The 24,872-nt window shown below is 42.7% G+C and overlaps 1 protein-coding gene across 4 annotated transcripts in view; it reads right to left on the minus strand.

The window, feature by feature from the left end:
• Positions 1–1,709: 1,709 nt before the first annotated feature.
• Ccdc148 (coiled-coil domain containing 148) overlaps positions 1,710–24,872 on the minus strand; it is a 277,459-nt gene continuing 254,296 nt past the window's right edge. For all 4 annotated transcript variants that reach the window (XM_059260487.1, XM_059260486.1, XM_059260489.1 and 1 more), the window contains 3 exons: positions 8,764–8,881; positions 6,339–6,479; positions 1,710–1,955 (listed from right to left, as the gene is read on the minus strand). In XM_059260487.1, the coding sequence (XP_059116470.1) occupies positions 1,809–1,955; positions 6,339–6,479; positions 8,764–8,881 (406 nt within the window). In that variant the 3' untranslated portion in view covers positions 1,710–1,808. The remainder of the gene's footprint in view (positions 1,956–6,338; positions 6,480–8,763; positions 8,882–24,872) is intronic.

Below are 24,872 nucleotides of genomic sequence, written 5' to 3' on the forward strand. Positions count from 1 at the left end.
GTGATTAATAGCTACTATTAATACAATTTTTTAGAAAATAAAGAAAATTGCTAGAATCTGAATCTGGGCACAGCCAATGGCTAGACTGCTGCCCGAATCACAACTCAGTCCTCCTCACAACAATACCATTTGACATCTTCCTTTTTCTCAGAATGGCAGTGCTACATGCTGTCAAGGCGGCACCAGCTAAGAGTCTTTAGTTAAGAGAGTTTAAAAAGAATAAATATTCCAGTAGTGTTTGAACGTGATCCCAGGACTCTGGTACGGCTGTCCACTTCTGTAGGGATCCACAGGCTCAGTAGCATCCAAATCTTCCTGTTTTCTGTTACAGCAGGTTCTCATGGGTTTATAGTCAGAGCCCCATAAAATAACATTTTTGACCCCTAGAAAAGTCCCCAGGACACATCCATGCCCACCACTCTCCACCTCTTCCTAAGGTTCTCTTCACTTTTTGATGAGATATTATAATGATGCAAAGAGCTGTAGTAGGGAGTCATTGCGATGAGTTGTGGGATATGGATAAGATTTTTCCCCCTATAGAACCTCTTATAAAGGCAATGTGTCCTGACAGGCTGGGTTGATTTTACTTATACTCATGATGCTGGAGGAGCTCATGAAGAGTCCCAGTCAGATGGTTTTTTTTATGATATTTCTTTTCTCTTCCTGCTTTTTTCTCTCCTCCCCTCATCTCCCTCCCCTGTTCTTCCCTCTCTCCCTCTTTTTTTCAACAGGGTCTCCTGTGTTACAGGCTGGCTGTAAACTCACTATATAGCCAAGGATGACCTTGAACCGCTGATTCTCTTGCTTCCCATCTCCTGATGCTGGAATTACAGGTGTGTGCTACCACATCCAGTTTATAGGGTGCTGGAAGTCAGGGCTTCAGGCAGTATAGGCATGCTCTCTACTAACTGAACCTCGTCCTCAGCCCTGGATTTTGTGGTTTTCAGAGCATTCTCATAACTACCTAGAGACAACAACCCCATGGCTAGAAGTGGATGAGAAATACATGGAATGGCAATAAAGAGAAAGAAAGCGGTTGGTCTTCTTACTACTACTAGCTACTGGAAGTTTCAACAACACATTTTGCTTTTTAGAAATAGCCAAAAATTTATGGGTAAGTTTTATATGAAATACTTCTCTTCAATACTTTCTCTTCAAGAAAATGGTCTAGGTATTTCTTGGGTAATTTGGAACTTTTGATAATATTTCAAGTATCCTAAAATTTCAGTTTTTCCTTCTAAACAACCACACAGTCATGTCTTCCCAGACAAAATTGGTATTCCCATGATGGAGACACCACTTCCACTGTCTTCTTCAGGAAAATTTGCAAATGGAGATTGTTCAGATGACTGGCTTGCAGTAAGCATGATGTACCAAGCTGGTTCCTAAATACAGAGAATGCTCAATCCCCTCCTTTACAATAAACCAAAAGACGATAGACATATTAGTGATAGTGAAGCTTCCATAATTAAAAGTCAAATGGTGAAATAACAAATTTCAAAAAAAAGTGGAGCTATGGAACATAAAATTCCTACAAATAGTTATTTTGAGCTTCCCTTTATAGGAAAAAAACCCTCCTAAATAACACCCTACCAAATGACAACATGTATACCAAAGTCCCATAATTTTGGTGAGTTTGGTAATAGCACATGTTACTTAAAGAAAAACAGAATAGTGCATAAAACTTTGAAGAGTACAAAAAGGCAAAGTTGTTTATAAATGCTATGATTTATGTATCTGGTGGATTTTAAACATTTAGACGTGGTGATAATCATTATCCATGTCCACATAATGTTTGCACATGCCCTCTAGAGTTTAAATACAGTAGACTCTGTGTCCTTCCTTGGAGGCTTCTGGGGACTGATTTTTGGCAGCATCTCTTGGGCGTACAGTGTCTTATGGAGTCCAGCTTCTCGAAGCGCTAACTCAAATCGAAGTCTAGGATTGGAAGTTATCTGCACATGTAAAACAGAATTTAAATAAACATCAACTCATTTAGCTGAAGTAATTTCTATCGCTTATTTTCATATTTTCCCAAGTTGCATAATTTTTTAAGGTAGATGGCTAGATGACAATAAATCTTGCTAGTTCTGTGATTGCAGAGTTTTTATTAAAAATGTCCAAACCATTTCTGACATTATCACTTTCCAGTGCATTACTTGTTTCCAACGTATCATATACTATATTAATCAAATACAATATATTAAAATTATTAAGTGAGATAAAAGAACCTTACTTCAGTACTCTTATTATTTATTGTTGGCTAGAATCACATAAATAAAGCATTATAAAATAAATCTACTTTAACAAATAAGATTAATCTTCAGAATATATTTTTAGGAAGCTATCACTAACAAAATATAGTAAGTGTATAAGTGTGTGTCTGCATGCACGTATATGTACCATATGGGTGTGTAGTGCTTATAGAGGCTGGAAGAGGGAGTGGTAAGTTAGTTAATGAAGCTTCCATAACTAAAAGTCAAATTGTAAAATAACAAGCAGAAAGAATGTGTAGCTATGGAATTTATAATTCTTTGAAAATTGTATTTATGGGGAAAACAACCTCCAAAATACAGCTTCCCAAGAGACAGCATAAGTAACGAACACCTCATGACCCTGGTGAATTTGGCAATATTAACACCTAGAACTAGAGTTGTTCAGAGTTGTGAGTTGCTAGGTGGGTGTTGGGAGCCAAACCCAGGCCCTTGGCAAGAGCCCCAAGTGCTCCAAACCACTAAGCCATCTCTCCAGCCCCCTGAACACCTTCTATCAGCCACTTAAACTTCACTATCATTACTAATGTGTAAATTATGCATAAACACATGGTCACTCCTTGAAAAAGGGGATCTGAGGCTGAATTTCTATTTCAAACAGAACTGGAAAAATGCCCCGCCTATCCCATGTTAATTAATAGCTTAACTTCTGTTCTCATTTATACTTGGTTGGACCTTAGTCCCCTTCCTATGAATCTTAAATGTCATTACATTCTTTGTCAATATAAAAGGTGACCACATATGGATTTATATCCAATGAGGCATCTTACCTAAATTGGAGTCCAATCACCCCCCAAAATGATAAGGTAATAAGCTTTTGAATATATCCTCCTCGGTGAGTTCTGAGTGAGCGGAAGTGATAAGATGTGCACAGATGACCTGTGGCTGTGCCTCATGTGGTAAAACATGGAGGTATATGGGCTGCTGCTTCCGTGAGGATGGCCTCAGGTAAGAAACAACTGGACAACCTTGACATCTGAGTTAGTCTTCTTTAAATCAGAGAGGGAGCAAGAGAGATCTCATCAGACAGGGGGGCCTTATATACAAATGCAGAGATGAAGCAGGTCAATTTTGGGATCAGGGGAGTTTGGGCAGAATGCTGTGCCACTGAGGAGCTCTAGCAAGAGAGGAGACTCAGACTGGGGTGTGGATTTCAAGTCTTAAAGTCTGTCCTAGCTGGAGCCGTGGTGTCTGTTTCTGCATTTAGTATGAAAGTGTGGCTACATAAGAAGATGGATCTGATCATAAAGTCAGAATAAACTGAGGTGGTAGGGAAAAAAGAGATGGAGGGAGGTGGTGTCAGGAGTCTACTGTGACTGTCCAGACATGAAGTAACAAGTACTAAGTGTGTCCGGAAGCAGAGAAGAACCAACTGTGAGAAATACTCCAAAAGGAAGAAGGAATGGTAACCAATCAGAAGCAGGCCTGGGATAGTGATGGGTGTGAGGCCAGGAACAACCCAAAGGTCCTTGTCGGAGAGGCAAGTGTTTGAGCTAGGACCCAGGCCTTTCCTCTTCTGTCCCCATTTATTCCCACTCGCTTTCAAGAGTCACATTCCTTCTGTGATCTGTGTGCCGCTGCCTCCCAAATTCTGCCCAGGATTCACCTTTTTCTTCAGCTCCAGGGCTGTGAAGCTTTAATAGTGTTCATTATTCATCTGTTTTTAGTAAAAAGTAAATGAAGAGAGGAGGTTTCTCCTCCCCAGAGGCCAGTAATCAGTTTCTCAAAAGCATGCTTTACACCTCTTCACCGTAAAGAGGACACGAACAAAACTAATTCTTCCCAGGCTTCTTTTCCTTTCTGTATTCTTACATGGTTAATGGCAGATCTGCAAAATGGCAATAATCTGTTGAATTACTGCTGAATACCAGGCAATATTCTAGGCAGTTGATATTTATTATTTCTAACTCTCACAAGAACTTTGCAAGTAATTATTTTAAGGGTGAAGAAAACAAACATAAAGATGCTAATAGCTTAGGCAAGTGCACATAACCAATAAATCGAGGGTGTGGCTTTGAATCCCCAATGCCAGCTCTTCACGGTGGTAATTGTCTGGCTTGGAATCATCCTCACTTGCTTCATCCTTTCCCTCTCTCCAGTCAGAGCTGTTCCTGACTCTTTCATCACCACATCCACTCCTCCACCCCAACACCCATCAATTTCCCCATTCGGGATACAAGGATAAAATACAAATGTCATTATTTAACTTAACCTGCTTTAAAATGTCTACACACAGGATGAAGGTCAGATGTCCGGGTAGAAAGGCTTATTGTGTACCGCGGTGGGGCCCTAGCCCGTTTCTCCTCTCACGTTTCAGCACTTAGCCTGTGCCCCTGCCCCCATTCAAGGAAGGGCCTCCTTTCCTTCCCCCTGGGAAACCCTGATGGCTTGGTCCAGCTCCCCAGGGCTTTGCCTTCCTCTGAGTTTAGTCCATTTAGGGTGCAGTTGCCTCCCCACTTTGGCAGCTGGTTCTGGAGATACACCCGCACTTTCTTATAAGGAATTCTCCCTATGCACACTAACCTTTTCTCTCTTTAAACTGTAAATCATCTTGAATGAATTTAGCAACTACTGCCCCAAATCTTCAAGCTCAGATCTCCATGTCTCTAACCTGCCAGGCAGAGTTGACCATTCTCTCTCCACATGCAGCACAGAACTGGCCTTACCCTTGTGCATTACTTCTGTATAAGATACTCTCCTTCTTGGCCTGGCCCCTCTCTTCCCTTCCTCCAGGAAGGACGAGTCTAGCCCATTTGGGATAGAGCCCAGAGCTCTACCAGGAATCTGACACGGAACCAGAATATAGCTATCAATCTCATAAACACCTGTTTGATTACCGGTGAACGAAATTTTCACCTTACTCTTCACTATCACGTGTGCAGCACTCAGGAGAGGTACTGTGGACTCATTTGGCAACAAGTGTCTTGAGATGCGGGCTTTTTCCTCTCTAGGTCTGTAAAATTCATGACTTCTTTCTCCCTTAATTTTGGTGATATCCATTCATTCATATGTCCTCTTTTCCACCCTCCTTCTGCTAAAAGTCCTTTTGAATCTTCCTTTTTAGTTCCGGCCACAGCTAACGCAACGTCTAAGCTGCTACCAACAGCCTCATGATCCCTCAAGGGCGTTTCCACAAAAGATGTTTTCTCCTTAGCTCTAAGAACATAACTTGAGACAGCTGTCTTCCATACTGCCTGTCAGTCTCATCCTTTGCTTATTTAATGGATTTATGTCATAAATTTAGATATAAATTCTTAATACAACAATAGAGAAATCTTTGAACTGTAAAACAATATCAATAACTATGGTGATATATTGTGTACCCTAATAAAGCTTGCCTGAGAATCAGAGGACAGAGCCAGCCACTAGATTAGACAGAGGCCAGACAGTGGTGGCACACACCCTTAATCCCATCACTAGGGAGGCAGAGGTCCATCCAGATCTCCGTGGGTTCAAGGCCACACTGGAAACCCAGCCAGGCAATGGTGGCACACAACTTTAATCCCAGTACTTGGAAGCACACATGCCTTTAATCCCAGGAAGTGACGGCAGAGCAGAGAAAGGTATATAAGGCGTGAGGAGACAGGAACTAAGGCAGTTCAGCTGAGACCTAAAGGATGAGGACTCAGAGGCTTTCAGTCTGAGGATTCACGGGAACAGGATCGGCTGAGGAGTAGGAGGGGTGAAGTTGGCTGAGGCTTGCTCTGCTTCTCTGATCTTTCAGCTTTCACCCCAATATCTGGCTCCAAGTTTTTTTTTTTATTAATAAGACCATTTAAGATTCGAACAACAAATAACCTTTTTTATATCAATGACTTTTGAATAAAACACTCTAATTTTTTCAGTAATAGACATGATTTTAAACTTTTGTTTTATGTCACAATTCTATAATATTTAGATTCATGCAGTAATTGTGTATTATCATTTAAAAGTAAAAAAATGCTAATATATAGGGCATTTAAATATAAATCTTGAAAATAATTTGGAACTCCAAGCACACACTTCAGCAATTCTTCCCACTCTCTGCATGGATTTTGCACCAATCCTGCTCATTCCCATCATCACCTGCTGCTCATTGTACGTAGTCAGTGTGAAGAGTGGCTTCTGCAGGATAAATTCATCTTCACGTTCAGTGCCTGTCCTCGCTTTCCATGCCATGGTATCTGACATCATTCTGACTGGATCAGATTGAACAACAACAGCAACCTGAGAGAAGAGAAAGCACAGCCACTCAGAAGAGGGGACAAGTAAGTGCTTCTGGGTAGGATTATAGGTTTGTTTAATGACCGTTAAAGAAGTGTTATGAAATATAAAACTGTAGAGGAAAGAGCAAAGGAATGTTAAGTCCAGGCCAGTCCCAGAGACTTACAAAGGAGCTAAAACGCATGTCAAACAAGGTATTTAAAGAGTATGATCATTTGCTAATGATTAAATAGTCACAATTATGATTGATTTCAGATACAAATTTATGTGTCTAATGAAAGTCAAATGGAATGCTACATAGACAACCTGTGTATTCCGTCATTGAAAATGATGCAGCGATTGAGCTATGGTTATAAGTACCAATACCATGAGGCTTTCTGGTGAAGTCAATTGTGGCCTCATTACTGGACAAGCTGGGTGAACTTCCATCGGAGTAGGCAAGTGGACTCCATGGGACTATTAGAGACGAGTTACCTTTCTACTGTAAAACTGCAGAGTGATTTTTTTTTTTCAGGTGAGACTGAAGTAAGATATTTTTATTCATAGAAAAGAGGCAAAATTTAGTACTTTTGCTCCCTGGTGTACAGACATAGCTCAAACTGAGGGTGAGTTTCTAAGCATCATGGATTGAAGGTGATGTATTCAGCTATTGGCATATGAGAGTCCAGCATCGCGCACACACAAGCTTCTAACAGAGCTCATAGCAAAGGCCTCCATGTGAACACTCATCGAAGAATGGGAAGCTGGGGTGAACATTAAACATATCAGAGTGATTTTAACACAAAGTCATTGTCCTATGTAGAAATAACAGTTCTGACCCAAATCTTAATGAAAAGAAGCCACTAATTTTGTCAATCATATGCACCATTACTAACACTGGCTTGTTAATTCTGCAAGTCAAGAATTCAGATGAAGTAAATGGTATGTTAATGCCATTTCAAAACTGTAATAAAATGACCGGGGTCAAATGTAATTTAATTATTACAGGTTTCCTAGCTCAAATGCCTTATACTACAACTCTAAACACTGATTACAAGTGATAGAAACAGAAAACTTCTTCCTTCAAAGGACTACTGGACAGAAGGAATTCTACTCACATGGACTCTGTAGTTATCGAAGTTATATTTATAACAAGAATGTATTCAGTAATTGTGGCAGTAAGTCTGTCTCCAAGAAGCCACAGTACGTAATTCTTTGCTAATTATTGAATAATTTGGGTTATTTTTCAGATCTAGCACAAACAGAGTTTATCTTCTTATACTTTGAATTCATCTCTCCAGGTCATTTTATTGAAGAGGATGAGGACGTGAGAGCCGTCTCGGAGGAGGCCCAGTTGACACTTACTAGCTGCTATATGACCTCTTGATTTCCTCTTTTACCACACAGAGGTATTAAAAAGACTTTCCTCACAGGGATGCTGAGGAGGTTAAGCCAAGTTTCACCTGAGAGCATTGGAACAGGGCTTTGCAGTCAGTAAGCACTCACAAATTTCATCTCCAATTGCTACAACCAACGGTCCAGGTACTACCATTATTATTCCCATTTTCCAGACGAGGAAATGGAGCCAAGGCAGATTAAATTTTTCCTGCCACTGAGTACTTAGCCAGCTGTCCCAGAGTTGAAGGAGACCCAAGGTCAAGTATCATCCATGCCTCTGTAGGATCTCTACTCACTTAGAAAGGAAACCACACATTTACTTCTCATTGGTTAGGCTGTGCAGTTTTCAGGTCAAAGTTTAGAAAAATTACCAGAGGAACCAACTCACATTTCCCAGTCTCTTAAATCCCTGTGTTTGCCATGGACTGTCATCTACTTTCATCTACTTTTGCCTACTTTCATTAGGCGAGGCACTGGAGGCTTTTATTTCTATACAAAGAGGGTATTTGTAAAGTGGTACTGAACAGGCTTGTTGACTGTGGGATTTTTCCAAGCAAAGGTTCCCACTCTAGAGTGGATTAGCTTGCTCTACCACATTTTTGAGGACAGTCCTTTGGAAACAGAGTTTCACTGCTGCAAACAGATACTGTTTGGGTAATGAACTAGAGGAGATATGGACACATTTAGATCTTGGGAGAGCCTTTTAAATGCTGCTGATAAACGTCTTTAAATATATTAAGAAGCTGGATCTGGTTCAACATAAACCTAACTGGCTCCTGGGAATGAAAACCATGTCCCAGTTTGGAAAAGTTACATTTTATATAGCAGATGTCATGAAGTAAGTCCCAGTAATAATATCATTAGCACACTTAGAAACATTAAAAAAATAAAATTTCCAAATTGAAAACACCTGTTTTCGAAGGGCTTCCAGCCGCCTCTCTCTCTCTTCCTCTTCCTGAACTTCTTGAAGGGCCATGTTTTTTCTCTCCATCAAACGCTTCTCCAACAATCCTTGTCTGTATTTAACCCTTAGGAAAAGAGACACGGGACAGGTAGGTGTGCCATAATTACCTCATCCAGGGCACAGACAGATAAGAGACTGACGCGAGACATCTCAGAGAGGACATCCCTCCCACCGGTTTTCACTTGTTTTGATTTCCCATATCCAAACAATAAGAGGCAAAGCACAGTGATTCTAGTAACCAGAGAGATACAGCAAAGCCTGGAGTGAAATCCAGCTGAGCTCTGTGTTCGCTGCCACCATTTTACACTCTGACCCTGTCAGCTAGCTGCCAAAGCCACAGCTCCAGTGCCCTGAGTAACCACCACCCAACCCTGAGTTATGACACAGCCTTCTGATGACAGGCTTGAACCCAACTTGAGTTATAGGTTGTATCCCTGACTAAATGAGCATACTTATAGGAAGCAGGGGAAAATAATTACTGTAATAACGTACTTAAATTATTTAGGTTATTATTACACTGCACTTCATATACGGTGTGGATCAGTGAAGTGGGCTTGGGGGCATGTGAAGAAACTTGAAAAATTGCACTCTGACATCTGTAGATGGCAGCAAAAACACGGCTTTTCCCCTTCAGCATTCGTCTTCCAGCTCCTTTCAGATCATCGGCCATGAAAACATAGCTCAGTGCCAGGAGCTCACCCAGCCCTCTCTGCTGCCTGTATTGGAGTGGCCTCAATTATTGCTGTCTTCTTGTCAAAGCGCTTCTATTGACTTAGAGAGAGGAGATTCACCATTTCACAAAGCAGGCATCTGAGCTCTCAGGAGGATTGAGCCATGCTGGTCTTCTTCCAGTGACAGCTTACATTTAACTGGCTTTGTCACATTAGTCACAAATGCCCTTTGCCCTTACTATACACAGCAGTATTTTCTATGGTGGCATTTTCGCTAGACCTTCCACGTCGTAGATTCTGATATTCACTGAGTGCTCACGAGGCAAAGGTCTTGTACTAAGTGCTTTATGATTTCCTTTTTAGGCTTCACAACAATCACACGTAGGGGTATAATTTTGTGTGTATAATTTTGTCTTTTAGAGATACAGAAATGGAGGCTCAGACAAATGGTGTAATTTGTCCAAAGTCTCATGCTCATTAAGTAGCAGAGCAGAAACATAACCCAGAATGACTGTTCTCAGCACCCAAGCTTAGCCTCCACCCTCCCACCCCCTGCAATTAACCTCTGTGCTGTCCTCCTCCCTAGATCTCTCCTCCTACACCAATTGCCCCTAAACACCTACTGTGCTTGACAGTGTGGGCATGCTGAGAAAAAGTCTTCCTTGGACGTTTCTAAGTTAACATAGAAACAAGACGTGCCTAAGAACCAAGCAAGGAGTTTGCAGGGAGGTACAAATATGGTCTCCTGGAGTTGGAGATAAGTGAGACGGCCACTTGTTGGATTGTTGAGGTACTGTTCAGGTTGTAAACAAAAGCTTCATGGAGGAGGAACATTTGAGCTGGGTCCTGAGGATGAGGATTTGGAAAGGCAAGGAGTATAAGAGGAGAGGATGGGACAGTAAGTGTGAGGTTGGCCCTAAAGAATGGGCACCTTTCTTGTCCTATCCCTGTCACTGAGAGCATGGGACAGAGTGAGTAAATGGTAGCAGAGAAGTACAGGAGAGCTGGGGTGCGCTGAGGCTGGCCATCATACCGTCTCTCAGATGTGCTCCTGGGAGAGATGCTCTTGACATTCTGCTGGCTCACGAAGGGCAAGAGGGGAGAAGCACAGCAAGAGGACAGAAGGGAAGCATGTGAACCAGAAAAGTCACAACAACGCCTGAGAAGGCAATCCTCGACTCCTCTGAAGGTCATGGCCATACTATCACACTCTTCTGCATCAGCAGTCAGTAGCAACCCAACCTGTGGACTCAAGGGCCACAGATCAGCAGGCTCCCGCTCTTCTCTCTCCCCATGTCAGAAGCTGTATTTCCCATTCTCTCCATTTTCACTAAGGCATGACACGACACAACCTCCTTAATGAGGTTCTACTCAATTTAAGCACTGAGTGCGAGCTAAGTGAACTTCTGCGAAGGTTCAATTAAAAGATACCCTGGGACTTGCCAATTACCATATGCTAATTCTCAGAACCTTGGAAAGTTTCTCTTCCTGTGGGATATATAGGTTGCTTTGTCTGCAACAAAGTTTTTGTCTGCTTTGTGGGGAAAGGAATAGTCGTTCCTGTCAGGGGAGCTTGACTAGTGAGGAAGAAACTGCAAATGAGACCATGGCATTTATTTATGCCTGTATCACAGAGAAGTCTGGCTTATGGTTCATTCTGGGGCTCATTTTTCACTTGATAGATATTTATTGAGCTCACTGCCAGCCATGAATCAAATATTGCATTAGGCATATGCAGTAACAAGTCAACATGGAGATATGCTCCTGTCTCCGCACGCCGTCACTCCGACAGAAGTTTCAAGATGGGGAAACTGTGAGATGGGGCTGGGATGGGGGTGCTTTGAGGGAACAATGAGGCAGAAGCCATTGGGGGAGGTATCTTTGCCAGACTTGGGAGCATGTCTGAGAAGTATTCTGAACCTGAGACTCAAAAGAGGAATCCCTTCCAGCCAAGGGGGAGAAAACAGAAAGAGTGGACTCTGAAGAAGGAAGTTATCATGTGAAAGTCCACAGATGAGAGACCATGGTGGGTTTGAGGAACTGAAAAGAGATCCAGTGAGACAAAATACAAATACGGAAAGCTGAACGGTGATACGGACTCAGGCTGAAGGGGTGACATAGCCACACTGTGGGGCTTTGTGGGCAGGAGACAGGAGTGATCTTGCTCAGAGAACTGGGCCAGTCAGAACCCTGCTGGGGGATGCAAGACATGACAAGGAGGCAAAGTAGAGCAAGCTAGCTCAAAGCTGGTAGTTTCTCATCCTATGAGAGGAAAAAGATACGGCAGAAGGTCAGAGGAGACGTGGATTTAAGACCTGGAAGAAATAAAATAGAAGAGAAAGTATTGGCTTCTTTTGAAAGGGCAAGGATAGGAAGAAATTACAGTATCTATCACAGCAAATAAGAGTGTCTTGCCCTGAGACTGGAAGCTTAAATGAGAAACAGGGAGCAAGGTTCAGATCTAGCACAGAACTGGTTCTTGGACCAGGGCTAGAGAAGGATAGGGAAACTCTATCAGCAGATTGGAACTAGAGTCACAGGGAAGATGGCTGCCCTCTGGGATAAGTGTAGGGGCTGAAGAGACGGCCTCGAATTTAAGAGCACTGGCAGCTCTTCCAGAGGTCCTGAGTCCAATCCCCAGCAACCACATGGTGGCTCACACCATCTATAATGGGATCTGATGCCCTCTTCTGGCATACAGGTATACCTGCAGAACAATCATACATTAAAAAATATATATGTAAATAAATAAAGTTAGAAAGATTTTTTTTTTGAGACAGGGTTTCTCTTTGCAGCTTTGTAGCCTTTCCTGGAACTCACTCTGTAGCCCAGGCTGGCCTCGAACTCACAGAGATCCGCCTGGCTCTGCCTCCTGAGTGCATAGAAAGAATTTTTAAAAAGAGAGAAAGAAAAAGAGAGAGAGAGATTGGGACTGATTTCCAAGGAAACAATACTTAAGAAAGGGACAAAGAAAGAGAAAACTATTTAAGGAAATAAGAATAAACAGTCCCAAGAAGGTAAGGAAAATGAGATCTAAAATGTCAAATGCTACAGAAAGATTGATTATAATCCAAAGCTATTATTGTATTGAATTATGGGGAGTCACTGGTGATGTTGGCAAGAGCGGACAGTGGTGAGGTGGCTGAAGACTTAGCAGGGAAGGAAAGAAGGAGGTGCAGTGGAGAAAACCTCTTAGTAAAACTGATGCAGTTGAGAGCCAGACACGGGGCGGGGCCGCAGAAGCAGGAGCTGGCCACCGAGGCCCAGCCCACAGGGAATATACTCAAGGTTATTCAGATGGCCTTAACCTGAGAAAATTCAAGGGCACGGGCAACACAGTGAGTCCAAATTTTCACAGATGCTATAGCTCCAATTCAAACAATACTTTGCTTAAAAGTCAAAGACTCCTGGCGCTACTTCTGCTCTGGATAGAAAGCTGTCTTTTTCCTGAAGGGAAGTGATGCAGAAAAGAACTCTTGGGAGAAAGCCAAATACTCACATATTCATGGGGAAAGAAAATGGCAACACAGTAAAGCCAATCATTTGGAAAATTTTCCACATAAATACTTTTAGTCATTTGAGGTAGCAGATTTTCTCCAAATTAAACTGTTGCTATGAAAGTCAATGTCAGGAAATGGCTAAACTCAATAGTTTGAAGCTGTGCACTGAATCCCCAAACAGGAGCCTTGCATTCATTTCTCACTCTATTTTACGCTCCCTGAGTCCACAAAGGTGGAAAGTGCCGCAAAAGAGGCATTTGCAGCTTCTCTTGGGGGAGGAGGAGCGTCATACTGTTCACAAGCAACAGCTGCAGCCAAGTCAGGCCGGGCATTAACAATAATCTGAGAAGGACTTCAAGCTTCCAGGCCCTTGGGAGGTTGGAGGGATGGTAAGCTTTCCTGTAGACATAGAGAATCCGTGTGTCATTGAGGAGACTTGAATAGGCACTGCACTCTAAGAAGTGAGTGGATCTCAAGGTGCGGCCACGCCTGGTGTCAGTGAGCCCTCAGGAAGACCGAGACAAGCTTGTATGTGAAAATCTAGGTCTTCCTCCTGGCTGGAATCATGGGGTAACTGCACTCAAAACACCTATGGCAAACAAGTGGGGAAGGCTTGCCAAGAAGGGCACACAGCAGCACGCACTTCAGTTAAGAGACAAGAACAGGGGCTGGCGAGATGACTCAGAAGTTCAGAGCACTGACTGCTCTTCCAGAGGTCCTGAGTTCAATTCCCAGCAACCACGTGGTGGCTCACAACCATCTGTAATGAGATCTGGTGCCCTATTCTGGCGTGCAGAAATATATGCAGACAGAACATTGTATACGCAATAAATAAATTAATCTTTAAAAAAAAGAAACAAAACAATCTCATAGGACAACATAAGTAGTAGATAAAATAGAGCAGAGGGGCGGGGATTTAGTTAGGGTACAGTAACCAACACTGAACTTTCCCACTCCAGTGTACCGGGGAAATGATTTGTTCTGCTGAAGTAAACTGTTTATAAACAAACTTCCTTCCCAGAGCTGAAGCCATGAACGTGAGCATTCAACATGATAGTGTTAGACAGGTACCTGCCGAGGTCTCCCTACCAGAGAGGGACTGCAGCAGCAGTGTCTTGGGGAATGGGTGTTTACCTGTCAGGAAATCAATTCTGGGGTCTTACCTCACTCCAAAGATTATTCTTCCCACCAAATGGAGGAGAACCCCCGTTAGCTGGAGGGTACCCAGGGAATGGTGTATAAATAAAAACAGAGGTGAGTCAGGAATCCTTCCAAATAGGAGTCTGTCCAGGGCAGGCACCAAAGCTCTGGATCATAACACCAGGCTTCACTCCTCCAGCCCCACAGAAGGGGGTAACTCAACTCACTCAACTCCAGCAGGAGCGTCAGCAGAGACAGATCCCCACCAGTAGTTATGTGAGTCCTGACTCAAGGTGGTAACATCCTGGTACAGATGTGCACGACACAGGAACAAAGAGGACTCAGAGCACTTCTGTAGAACCAGGAACAGACGAACAAGGCCCGCCCCAAACAGAGGCCGTTCTTGCAGCTTGTTCCTTTGTGAGACTCCTGGAACCCAGTCCCTGGCTCAGTATCAATGCAATTCATCAACATTGCCATCTTCCCACCTCCTCAGTGCCAAACACTACTTCAGGTGTTCAGGATACAGCAGTGGAGAAAAGGAAAAGAAATGTTCCCACGCGGTGATGTTTTACATGATTTGTGGTTTGCTTTGTATATAGATGACTAAGTCGACACTCTGGCAAGGGCCACGTCGTTCTCAATAAGTTAGTTTTGGATCATCACATCCTGGGTTGGAGAGCCATTTCCTGAATCACTATGGGACAATGGTTCATAGCTGTGACCATAATTAGAACCACTGGAACGCATCATAAATGGATGCCAGGGCACTACCAATTCCATCACATCCTGCCGGTGGGGCCCAAACACTAATACTCGGTTAGACATTCTGCCAGAGGTGCTAACGAACAAGAGCCCAGGCTGAGGACAGCAGGCAGCGTAGCCTGAGCCTAGAGTAATCACCTGGAGGTTGGGCATCTGGCTGCCTCCACCCCGGGCCTCTGATTCAAAGATAGTGAGTGGAGCCTGCACTCAGCATTTTCACTATGTTTCTGAACGATACTGATACTGCTGGCCTGGGGACCACATTCTGAGAACTACAACATAGATAAATATATACATTAAAGGGACTTTACCTGACTATTATTATCAAGACAAAACCAGGTACAAATTACTACCTAGGCAGGGCTTATTTCTGTCTGTGTGCTACACATCACAGTTACACGCTTCGGGTTTAATCCAAACTGGAAATTTCTGATGGTGCTGTTGGCATTCAACCCTGCCCTCTCCTACCTGCCTGTGTCCCCAAAACATATGAATGGCAGGCTCCCTGGGTGACTACAGCCTTCTCAGGCTTGGGCCGGTGTTGTTGATGGGCAGTCTTAACAGTGGTTGTTACAAAGCTTGTTTTCCCCTCAGATGAACAAAACAAATCTCAATGACAGCTGAAAACCCCAGGCTCGTGTTTAGAATCAGTGAACTCAAGGCAGAAGGAAGGAAGTCAAAGCATCTCCACCCGAAAGAGGAGGCAGGAGCTGCCTTCCCTTCCCTGGGAATAGTCATTTGAGCCACAAAAAGACAGGTATTTTATCACCAGCAGCAAAACCCGCAAATGAGAGTGAGGTCCATTTCCTGTTGGTTATAGTCAGTTCTAAGCCAGATGCCCAAATCACCTTGAGATGGAATATGGACTTGACCTGGGAATGCAGGGTTGAGAGCAAGGAGGACAAGGTGTGACCAGAGGGACCCAGGAAGGGTGTTGCAAATGTCACATTGGCCTTTCCCCATGTGAATCCAACAGGCCAGTTCTGCCACTGTTTAGTTACTCACCTCTAAAACCATTCCTAACTGTTTCTATGTGACTTTCTGTAATCCATTTTAGATCTTTACATATCCTCGAAGTTTTTCCTACACAACTCTTTGCCAATAATATTATAAGTGGGAGTAGGGAATATAAACTGTGGTATCTGCAGAGATTTTAAAATAATAATAAAACTGACAAAAAGACGATTTTCCCCCAGTCATCATGTACCAGAAGTCTTAACACACTTGACAATAAAATATCCTCCCCTGGAGCACATTCCATGACCCCACTCTTAATTGCTCCTACCTCCAGTTATCCTCAGTTGAAAACCAGTGCTTCCAGATGACAATACTTCCTTCGTGGCAGCCCCTGAAATGGAGGCTACCTAGGGGAGTTGATTGCTTTGATCCCCAGTGACAATCTCAGAGATTTCCCCACTGACTTTACAGTTACATGGCCCTCTCTCTGCCATGGTCCTTGGACTCACATACTGGCTATCCAGGTCACATCCACCACTGAAGAACAGTTCTTTGAAACTGTAACCAACAACCTTTTCTTTCCCAATGGCCCAACCTCTTCCACAACCTACCTCCTTGAACCAACTTGGAGCTCAGCATCAGTTAGGACTGTTGCCATGGGAGATGCTGTTGAGGACACCAACTTTTCAGCTCACTGTTAGCTGCTGAGAAAGGCTGCAGAAAGCCCTGGGGATTCATTCCTATGGACCGGCTAGCAGCTCCCCACTTGCTTTCAAATGGTCTTACCCTACCTGCAGCTTTAGCTCAGCAAATTTTGCATTTCTCAATGTTGTTAATTGGGTCCTGTGTACCAGACACAAAGCTAAGCCTCTCTCTCCTAAAGTTCACAGTATTTAATTCTTTCTCTGCTTTTTCTCCCAGGTTTTATTGCGTTTTCTTCCTGGCTTTGGAACCAAAGCCCCAGGGTCACAGCATCCATCGATTAGCTTGCTTTCATTTCTTTGGACATCTACCCTGCCAATTCCCAGCCCCAGTTCTTTGCTGCATGTATTATACATCGATTGAGAGCTTTACAGGATATTCAACACATTTCATGAACATTCTGTTTACTCCATCTGTTTTGGCATTCACCTTAGTTCATATGTAAGTAATTCCCCTCCAGAGCAGAGAAAACCTCAGCCCCCGCTTCACTACAAAGGCCTTTGGCATTCCTTTCTCAGGCCTTGTCCTGATGACTTTGCCAAGGTTCATCTTCTCCCATCTCCTCTATGAGCCCAGGCTCGCGTTACCAGAGGCTTAGCTGTTGTCCCTAGGATCATGCTCCAGAAATGGACTTCATCCTTGCTTTTGTTTCAGTCTCCACCTCTAACCACTCAGTTCACGGTCTTCTCCCCTACACACAAGTTCTTCAGGTGGGGTGAGAAATGTGTCTGTCGGCTCCGATTCCCTTGTCTGACATCACCTTCCTCTCCTTCCTCTTTCTACAGAACCGTTTTGTAGTTGAAGAAGCTGTTCTATGTGCCGTTCTTTCTTCATTTGGTCCATGCTGGCTGCAGTCTGGCCTCTGCTCACTCCACTTTCTGGAAACGACTCTCTTCAGTGTTACCACAGACTCCCAATTGTTGACTCAGGGGTCTCTTTCAGAGCTTCTTCCTGTGAGACCTGTTTGCAATGTCCATACTGATGGCCACCTCTCTCCTAGAATGTGTCCTCTCTTTTTGGCTGCTCCCCTAAAACTCTATCACTGGCTCCTTTGCATCTGTCCACCCAAGGCCCCAGCATGAATCTTCTTATTTTCTCAATCAAAACAAAACAAAACAAAAAAACTTCTCAGAAACTGGACTCCAAATGTAGCTAGCTCACCGAAAGCCTTAAACTTTCCTCTCCTTCAAAGCTGCAAATCCTTTGATCTTTTTACCTTTCTTCCTGTAAGTTCAGGATTACTCTCAGACAAATCCCCCCAGAACACCTGTGCTACATGGAAGGCTAAATGCAGAGCTACTGACTTCCGGGCCGTGAGCAGAGTCGGCATAACCAACTGACATCATCTTGTATAAACCTCGGAACCAACTCAGGACAAGTCTAAACAGAAACCCAAAGGCCTCTTGACAGCCCCTTAGAGGTGAGCAACATGTAGCTTGGCTAGAGCCAAGATTCTGGACAATCAATTATCTGGGGATCACTAGAGCTAAGGACAGACAGTTAAATTTATAGTGCTAAGACTACCTTAGAACTTGAATGTCAAAACTTTCAACCTAAAATATTCATAGTAGAGTCATTTTAACTACTTAAAAACCTAAGAAAATCACTCACAGAATGTATTACTTTGAGCAATATGACGTCTTGGGGCTAAGAAAGTCTTATATGCTTAAGGAAATGACTGAGGTGGCTTCCTGTTTAGATTTATTAACTAGAAACTACCTTATAAGTTAGAGATGTCTTCTAAAAATAATGACTTAAATATGAAAATAGTTGACTTTTTAGTCCTCTCCTTCTAACAGAAATTGAAAACCAAAGCCAACTGCCTATTATGGCCAAATCTAGAAGTTAATAATTAAACTGCGCTGTGGTAGACATCTGTTGTTTTGAATCTCTCTTGCATTTACTGTGGAGGTTGAGAATTGTCTCCCAGAGGCTCAGATATTTGAATGTGTGGGCCCCAGTTGGTGGGGCTATTTGGAGAGGTTTAGAACGAACAGTCTTACTGAAGAAAAATTGTCACTGGCTTGGGGAGGGGAGTCTTTGAGATCTTAAAGCCTGGCTCTATTTCCAATTTGTTTACTTTGTTTTGTGCTTCCAGATGAAGATGTGACCTTTGAGCTAGCTACCCTCATTCTTGCTCCCATGCTTGCAGCTTGCTGCCACGCTTTCCCACCATTGTTGACAGACTCTTCTTCCTCTGGAGCCAAAAGGCAAAATAAACTATTAATTCCTTAAGTTGTGTTGGTCATTGTGATGGTTTGAATGAAAATGTCCCACCTAGGCTCATATGTTTAAGTACATGGTCCCCAGTTGGTGGAACTGTTTGGGAAAGATTAGGAGGTATGACTTTGTTGGAGGAGGTAAGTACTGGAGGTGGGCTTCGTGGTTTTAAAAAAAACTTGTGCCATTCCCAGTGTGTTTTCTACCTCCTGGTCATGGTTCAAGATGTGAGCTCCCAGATGCTACTTCAGCTGCCTGCCACCTACTACTGTAGCAGGAATCTTAAAAGTTCTTATTAATAAAATCAAACCCAGGAGCCAGGTATTGGGGTGAACGCTGGAAGATCAGAGAAGCAGAAAAAGCCACAGCCACCTCACCTTGCCAATTCCTCAGCTGATCCTATTTCCTCAGACTGGAAGCCCCTGAGTCCTCATCCAGAATGAATCTCAGCTGAACTGCTGCTAAAAAGCCTAAAAGCTTAATCAGGCTCTAAATTCCTGGTACTCACGCCTTATATACCTTTCTACTTTCTGCCATCACTTCCTGGGATTAAAGGCTCACTTCCTAGGATTAAAGGCATGAGTCACCATGCCTGGCTGTTTCCAGTGTGGCTTTAAACTCACAGAGATCCGGATGGATCTCTGCCCTCCAAGTGATAGGATTAAAGGTGTGTGTGCCACCATTTTCTGGCCTCTGTATCTAGTGACTGTTCTGTTCTCTGACCCCAGATAAGTTTATTAGGGTGCATGATATATTGGGGAACACAATATCACCACATACTACTTCTACCTTACCATCACAGACTCTAACTCTCTGAAGCTGTAATCCCCAAATAAACTTTTCTATAAGTTGCTTTGGTTAGAGTGTCTTATCACAGCAACAGAAAAGTAACCAACACACTAACCAACTACTATCAATCCTCCCTTGCTGAATTGCATCTTCTTATCCCATGTATGTCTTTTGAGGGACTAATTCAGGGAATTCCTCCCCTTCCTGAGAATAAGAATTTACCTGTGATCAGATATGGTTAATAATAGTAATAATATATTATAGAGATAACCACTTTGGTTGGCTCTAAGTAAGCATGTGACTTCAGCTGAGACAATCAGAATCTTTACGGTTTATATTGTGAATACAGAAAAAGAAAATCTTTCCCCTCTGAGATCACTATGCTAGAAAGATCTGAACTTGGAACTTCTTGTAACCAGGCCCCCTCTTCTTCCTAATGCCCATTCCATCCACATGGAGGAAATCTGTATTAATGCACAACCAGATGCTGGAAAGGAAGAAGAGGGTGGAAGGAAGGAAGACTCAAAGGAAGACTCTGAGTCTGCATGTGTGCATGTTGAAGACACCAAGGTAGGCCTGATTACCATGACCAGAGGTGAGCAGGGATCCCTGCAGAGTCCAGGCAGCATCCCCAAGGGCAGAACTATGGCAGAGATGGTGCAGGACCTAAGGGAAGCTTCTGGCTGATAGGACATCTGAGGTGGGATGAGCCTTGGCATGGAAAGAGCAGCAGAGGTTTTGAAATCCTCCCTGCAATGAAATGTACAGGATCTGAGTCCCTAGCAGCAGTGTGCAGCAGCAGCACTCCAGGCTGAATGGTTGAGACACACTGAAAAACAGGCCAGCCTGAGCTCCCAGCAGCAGAGTAAGGTGGAACTGCCCTGAGTGTAGCAATCAGCTCTGCAAGCAGAGTAGCCTACAGAGGCTTCCTGGACTCTGAGTGCTGCATGCAAGGCCACCAGCAGAGCAGGTAATGGGACCTGAGGAAGCCACAGCTCATAGTGGCTGGGTTATTCCCTTGAGTCCATGTTGTGGGAGATGGTTGAGAGCCCTTGGGCCTGAGGACTAGGATTGTAAATACCTGAATGGAGGAGCTAGCAGCTAAAGCCATGCAGTTTCTGTTTGCTGGCTGTAAGAAGGTCTCTTTTGAGAGGACTCTGCACTGGCCAGCTAACAGCTTTCACCTAGGAAGGCTACAGACTGCAAAGTACAGCTGTAGCTGAGAGTAAAAGTGGAGGGACTAACTGTTTGAGCTGACTTGTTGCATTCAGAGGAACTGCAACAAAATTTTGATTGTGGGTTTCTTCATATTTGGAATTTTAAGACTAGTATCAGAATGCTCCCAGTGAAACATTAAGATTGGTATCAGAACTTTCTTTTTGAAATTTTCAGACTTAAAAAATGGGATGGACTGGAGTGATTCAATTGCAATGGTACAATTTTGACTTTACTTACACATATAGACTCTATCAATTGTGATATTGTTTTGTGTATGCATATGTGCTTTATTAACTGTGGTGACTCATGACCTATTTGTATAGAAATGGAGAAGTTTAGTTTTTTTTCTACCCAGGCTCAAGATGCAGCTTTAAAAATTATAAAGAAAAGGGGAGTTAATGTACCTCAGTCTCTTTAATTTTTTTGAAAAGAAAAAACATTTTTTGTCACTACAGTAGACTAATTTTAACTTGTGTTAATATATCCTATGTTTTGTTAGCAAAAATATAAATAGTTCTATTAAGAAATTGCTTTTGGATGTTTGCTAAAGTTTGTAAAATGTAAATAGTTCTATTGAGAGTTTGCTTTTGTATGTAAGTTTGTGAGAATTATAATTATGTGTAGTAATATTCATGCTAGAATTATGTTAACCTGTTGATATTGATGAACCATGGTATGGTGATGCTAAGGAGTTCTTAGATTTGATGTAGTTGCATCAGAAGTTTATTCATTTATTTGATGTGGTTGCATCAAGGGTTTATTGGTTTAAAAAAGGGCTTGGCGTAGCTAAGACCTCTGCAGACATTTTAGACCCATTCAAAAAGGTGATTCCATATTTATCATCATCTACTCCTTTACTAGGAAGCATAGCAGCCATAAGGAGTAGGAGTATTGCTATGATCATTCCAGCTATTTGCAAGCTCTTAGTGGAAAAATGGCTCCAGAGCTGCATAGAGTCAAGCTCTGTACCCTCCCCTGCCAGAGGCTGGTAGTCAGAGATGGGTAAGTCCTTCTTGCTAGCTGTCAACCTAAGAGAGAGTAAACTTGGCAGAAAGTGTATCTCAATGATGGGTAAGGCTGTTTAGTGATGAAAGCAACCTAAGACACAGCCCACCTGAGGGGTTTGAGGGGCCCTTTATATTATTATTAAGAAAGGGAACCTGTGGGAGCCCACAGAGAATATCTGGTGAGAACTTACTCAAGGTCTGAGAATCTGGGCTTGCTTTACCCAGCAGGGCTGCATAAGGAGATGATTTATTCACGGGTGTGTTTCCCAGGTGTTTAGAAATGTCTACACTTGGCTGTAGAGTGTGCTTTGATCTTGCAAAGGGGAGGTCTTTTGCCTCTCCCCTTGGCATGTTATAAAAAGCCTTTTGAATAAACCTTCAAGGCTGCTGGGTATTGATCCAGGCCCTCCCAAAACTATCCTGTGTTTTTGTCTTTCTTCTCATTGGCTAGGTCTTTCTTTCAATCTAATATTTTCATATCCCTCTCTCCTCCTCCTAAGAACCCTTCAAAAGGTGGGAGCTGGACTCTCACAAAAACATGAAATCTGTGAAATCACAAATCTGTGAAAAAAAAAGAACATGTATCTTTTAATCTCTATAATAGAACAGCATACCACCAGCTGCACTAGGTGGTAACTTTTAGGGAATAAGTTAAGTCCTGAATGAATGTGTATTGTTTTACACAGGCACGGCCACGTCAAGGACCCCAATGTCTCAGTCCCATAGGCATGACAAAGGCTTTCTCCGGTGAATCTGAGAGGGATGATGGCAAAGCTTTTTTTCTGGTCTGTCTGCTGCCCTAGCTTTCTCCCTGGATATTTATGGCCTGAAAACTCTTCCCCTGCAGAGATTGCTTCTACCAAGATCAGCTAAACCTGCCTCCTAGTTCAGTCATATAGAATAACCCTGTTTCCTTGTTTATTTCTGTTGGTAATGCCATCTCCTTGTTGAGCTGTACACAACAACTCCACCCCTCCATTTAACTGTGTATAACAAACATGCTAGGTTTCCAAGGTGCCGTGGCTTCTCCATCAGAGAGTCCAGGCCACCTGATCCCCTTTTCTGTGGCCATATGTCTTTCATTTCTTCATCTCCTCATTGGCCCTAGTCAGGGTTTCCAGATCCAAGCTATGCAAGGATGTGGCACCTACTGGTTCATTTTCCAAACTCATGGAATGTAAATATCCCATTGCATATTAACATGTGGACCATGATATATGTGTGCAAGTAAGTTTGGGAAAACCTAAAACGAAGTAAAAAGGTGTCTTCAGAGAAGAGTTGCACATATTATTTACAGTACTTTGGGGGTGTATATAAGGAACCTTTGAGAGGAAGGCTTAATGTGCTTATTGTCCAAACTTATTTGATAATGGAAAAAATTTCAGTAGAATCCAGTTTGGGGAGTGTTACTTGCCTTTAATGAGGCAGCAGGAGTTTTCACATATCCCCTTACTGGCATGCACTGTGGTTTTGGATGCTTTTCTTCACTACTATATTGTATTTCCTTCATACAGTGACTATGGCTGAAATTCCTTGGTACCTCTGACAACTAACAAAGAATATAAAACATAAAAGAGAAACACCATTGAATGAAAGACAGAATAAAGAGAAACACCACTGAATAGAAGACAGAATAAATGGTGAATGAAGTGAAACATTAATGCAAAACATCCCACCAACTACCCCAGGAAACAGGAATTGAAAAAAATTATTGATATATTAAACATATACCTCCCATTTATACCTATAAAATAAGTATGGTTCTGTAAGATATTTAATCATTTGAGGAGTTGGGAGAGAAGAGGGATTGAAGGAGAACAAACGTCCTCTCTGATTTCTTTGAACAATCAGGAAAGTTAAAAGCCAAACCTGACAGATGTACTAAGACGGGAGTAGGGAGGAGCATTGCAGCCATCAGTGACACACTGTTTTTCCTTCGTCATAAACTGAAAGCTAAAAGCCCACTCAGGCAAGTCACTGTGAGCCTTATTGCCAATACAAACTCATTTACTAAACACTTGCATATGAAAGCGCTATGTACAACACAAATATGTGCAACAATCTTATTTCTGCAAAGCAAATTAAAAAACCCTGAAGTGATGGTTAAATTATTTTTATTACCAACTCAATGAATTATGAAATGCCTACAGCACTAGTGAGGCATGCCTTTGGGTATATCTGTGAGTGTGTTTCCAGAGAGGATTAACTGAAGAGGTAAAATCCTTCTGAAATAGGGGTGATATAATCCCAGGGGCTGGAGTTCCTAACTGAATAAACTAGGACAAACGGGAAAATGAACTAAGGGCAGGCATTTCCTTCTCTCTGCTTCCTGATCCACTCAGATGTGAACAAGCAGCCTCACTCTCCTGCGGCCGCAGCCAAGAGCCAAATACTACCAATATTGCCTTTCCTGCCCTGATGAACAGAAGCCTCTTGAGCTGTAAACTGCTGCAGAATATTATTTTAACCGGGCAAAGGTGTGTTACATTTGTTTTTGCTGCAGAATATTACCTGAACTGTGTAAAGGTGTGTTGCTTTTGTTTATGCTGCATTTGTTTAATGGTGTAAGGGTATGTGTTTAATTAGGTAAAGGATTGCTGCATCTATTTCACCTTGCCTGCCTGATTGGTCTGATGAAGAGCTGAACGGCCAATAGCTAAGCAGAGAAAGGATAGGTGGGGCTAGCAGGCAGAGAGAATAAAAAAGAGAAATCTAGCCTCAAAAAAGAAGAAAAGGAAGAATGAGAGAAGGAAGAGACAAAGAGGGACACGCCCAGGACAAGAAGCCATGCAGCCACCAGACAGACAGACAGACATAGAGAAGTAGTGAAAGTCAGATATACAGAAGAAAGGTAATAATGCCCTGAGGCAAAAATGTAGAAGAAGAGAAACAGGTTAATTTAAGTTAAAAGACTTAGCCAAAAGACATGCCTAAGCTAAGCCGAGCATTCAAAACTAATAACAAATCTCTGTGTCATGAGCTGGGAGCTGGTTGGTGACCCGAAAAAAAAAGCCTGGTACAGTAAACCAAGTAAATCCTTCTCAAGTTTCCTCCTGTCGGGCATTTGGTCATAGCCATACACAAAC

Source organism: Peromyscus eremicus, chromosome 4 (assembly GCF_949786415.1).
Source record: "Peromyscus eremicus chromosome 4, PerEre_H2_v1, whole genome shotgun sequence".
Lineage (NCBI taxonomy): Eukaryota > Metazoa > Chordata > Mammalia > Rodentia > Cricetidae > Peromyscus > Peromyscus eremicus.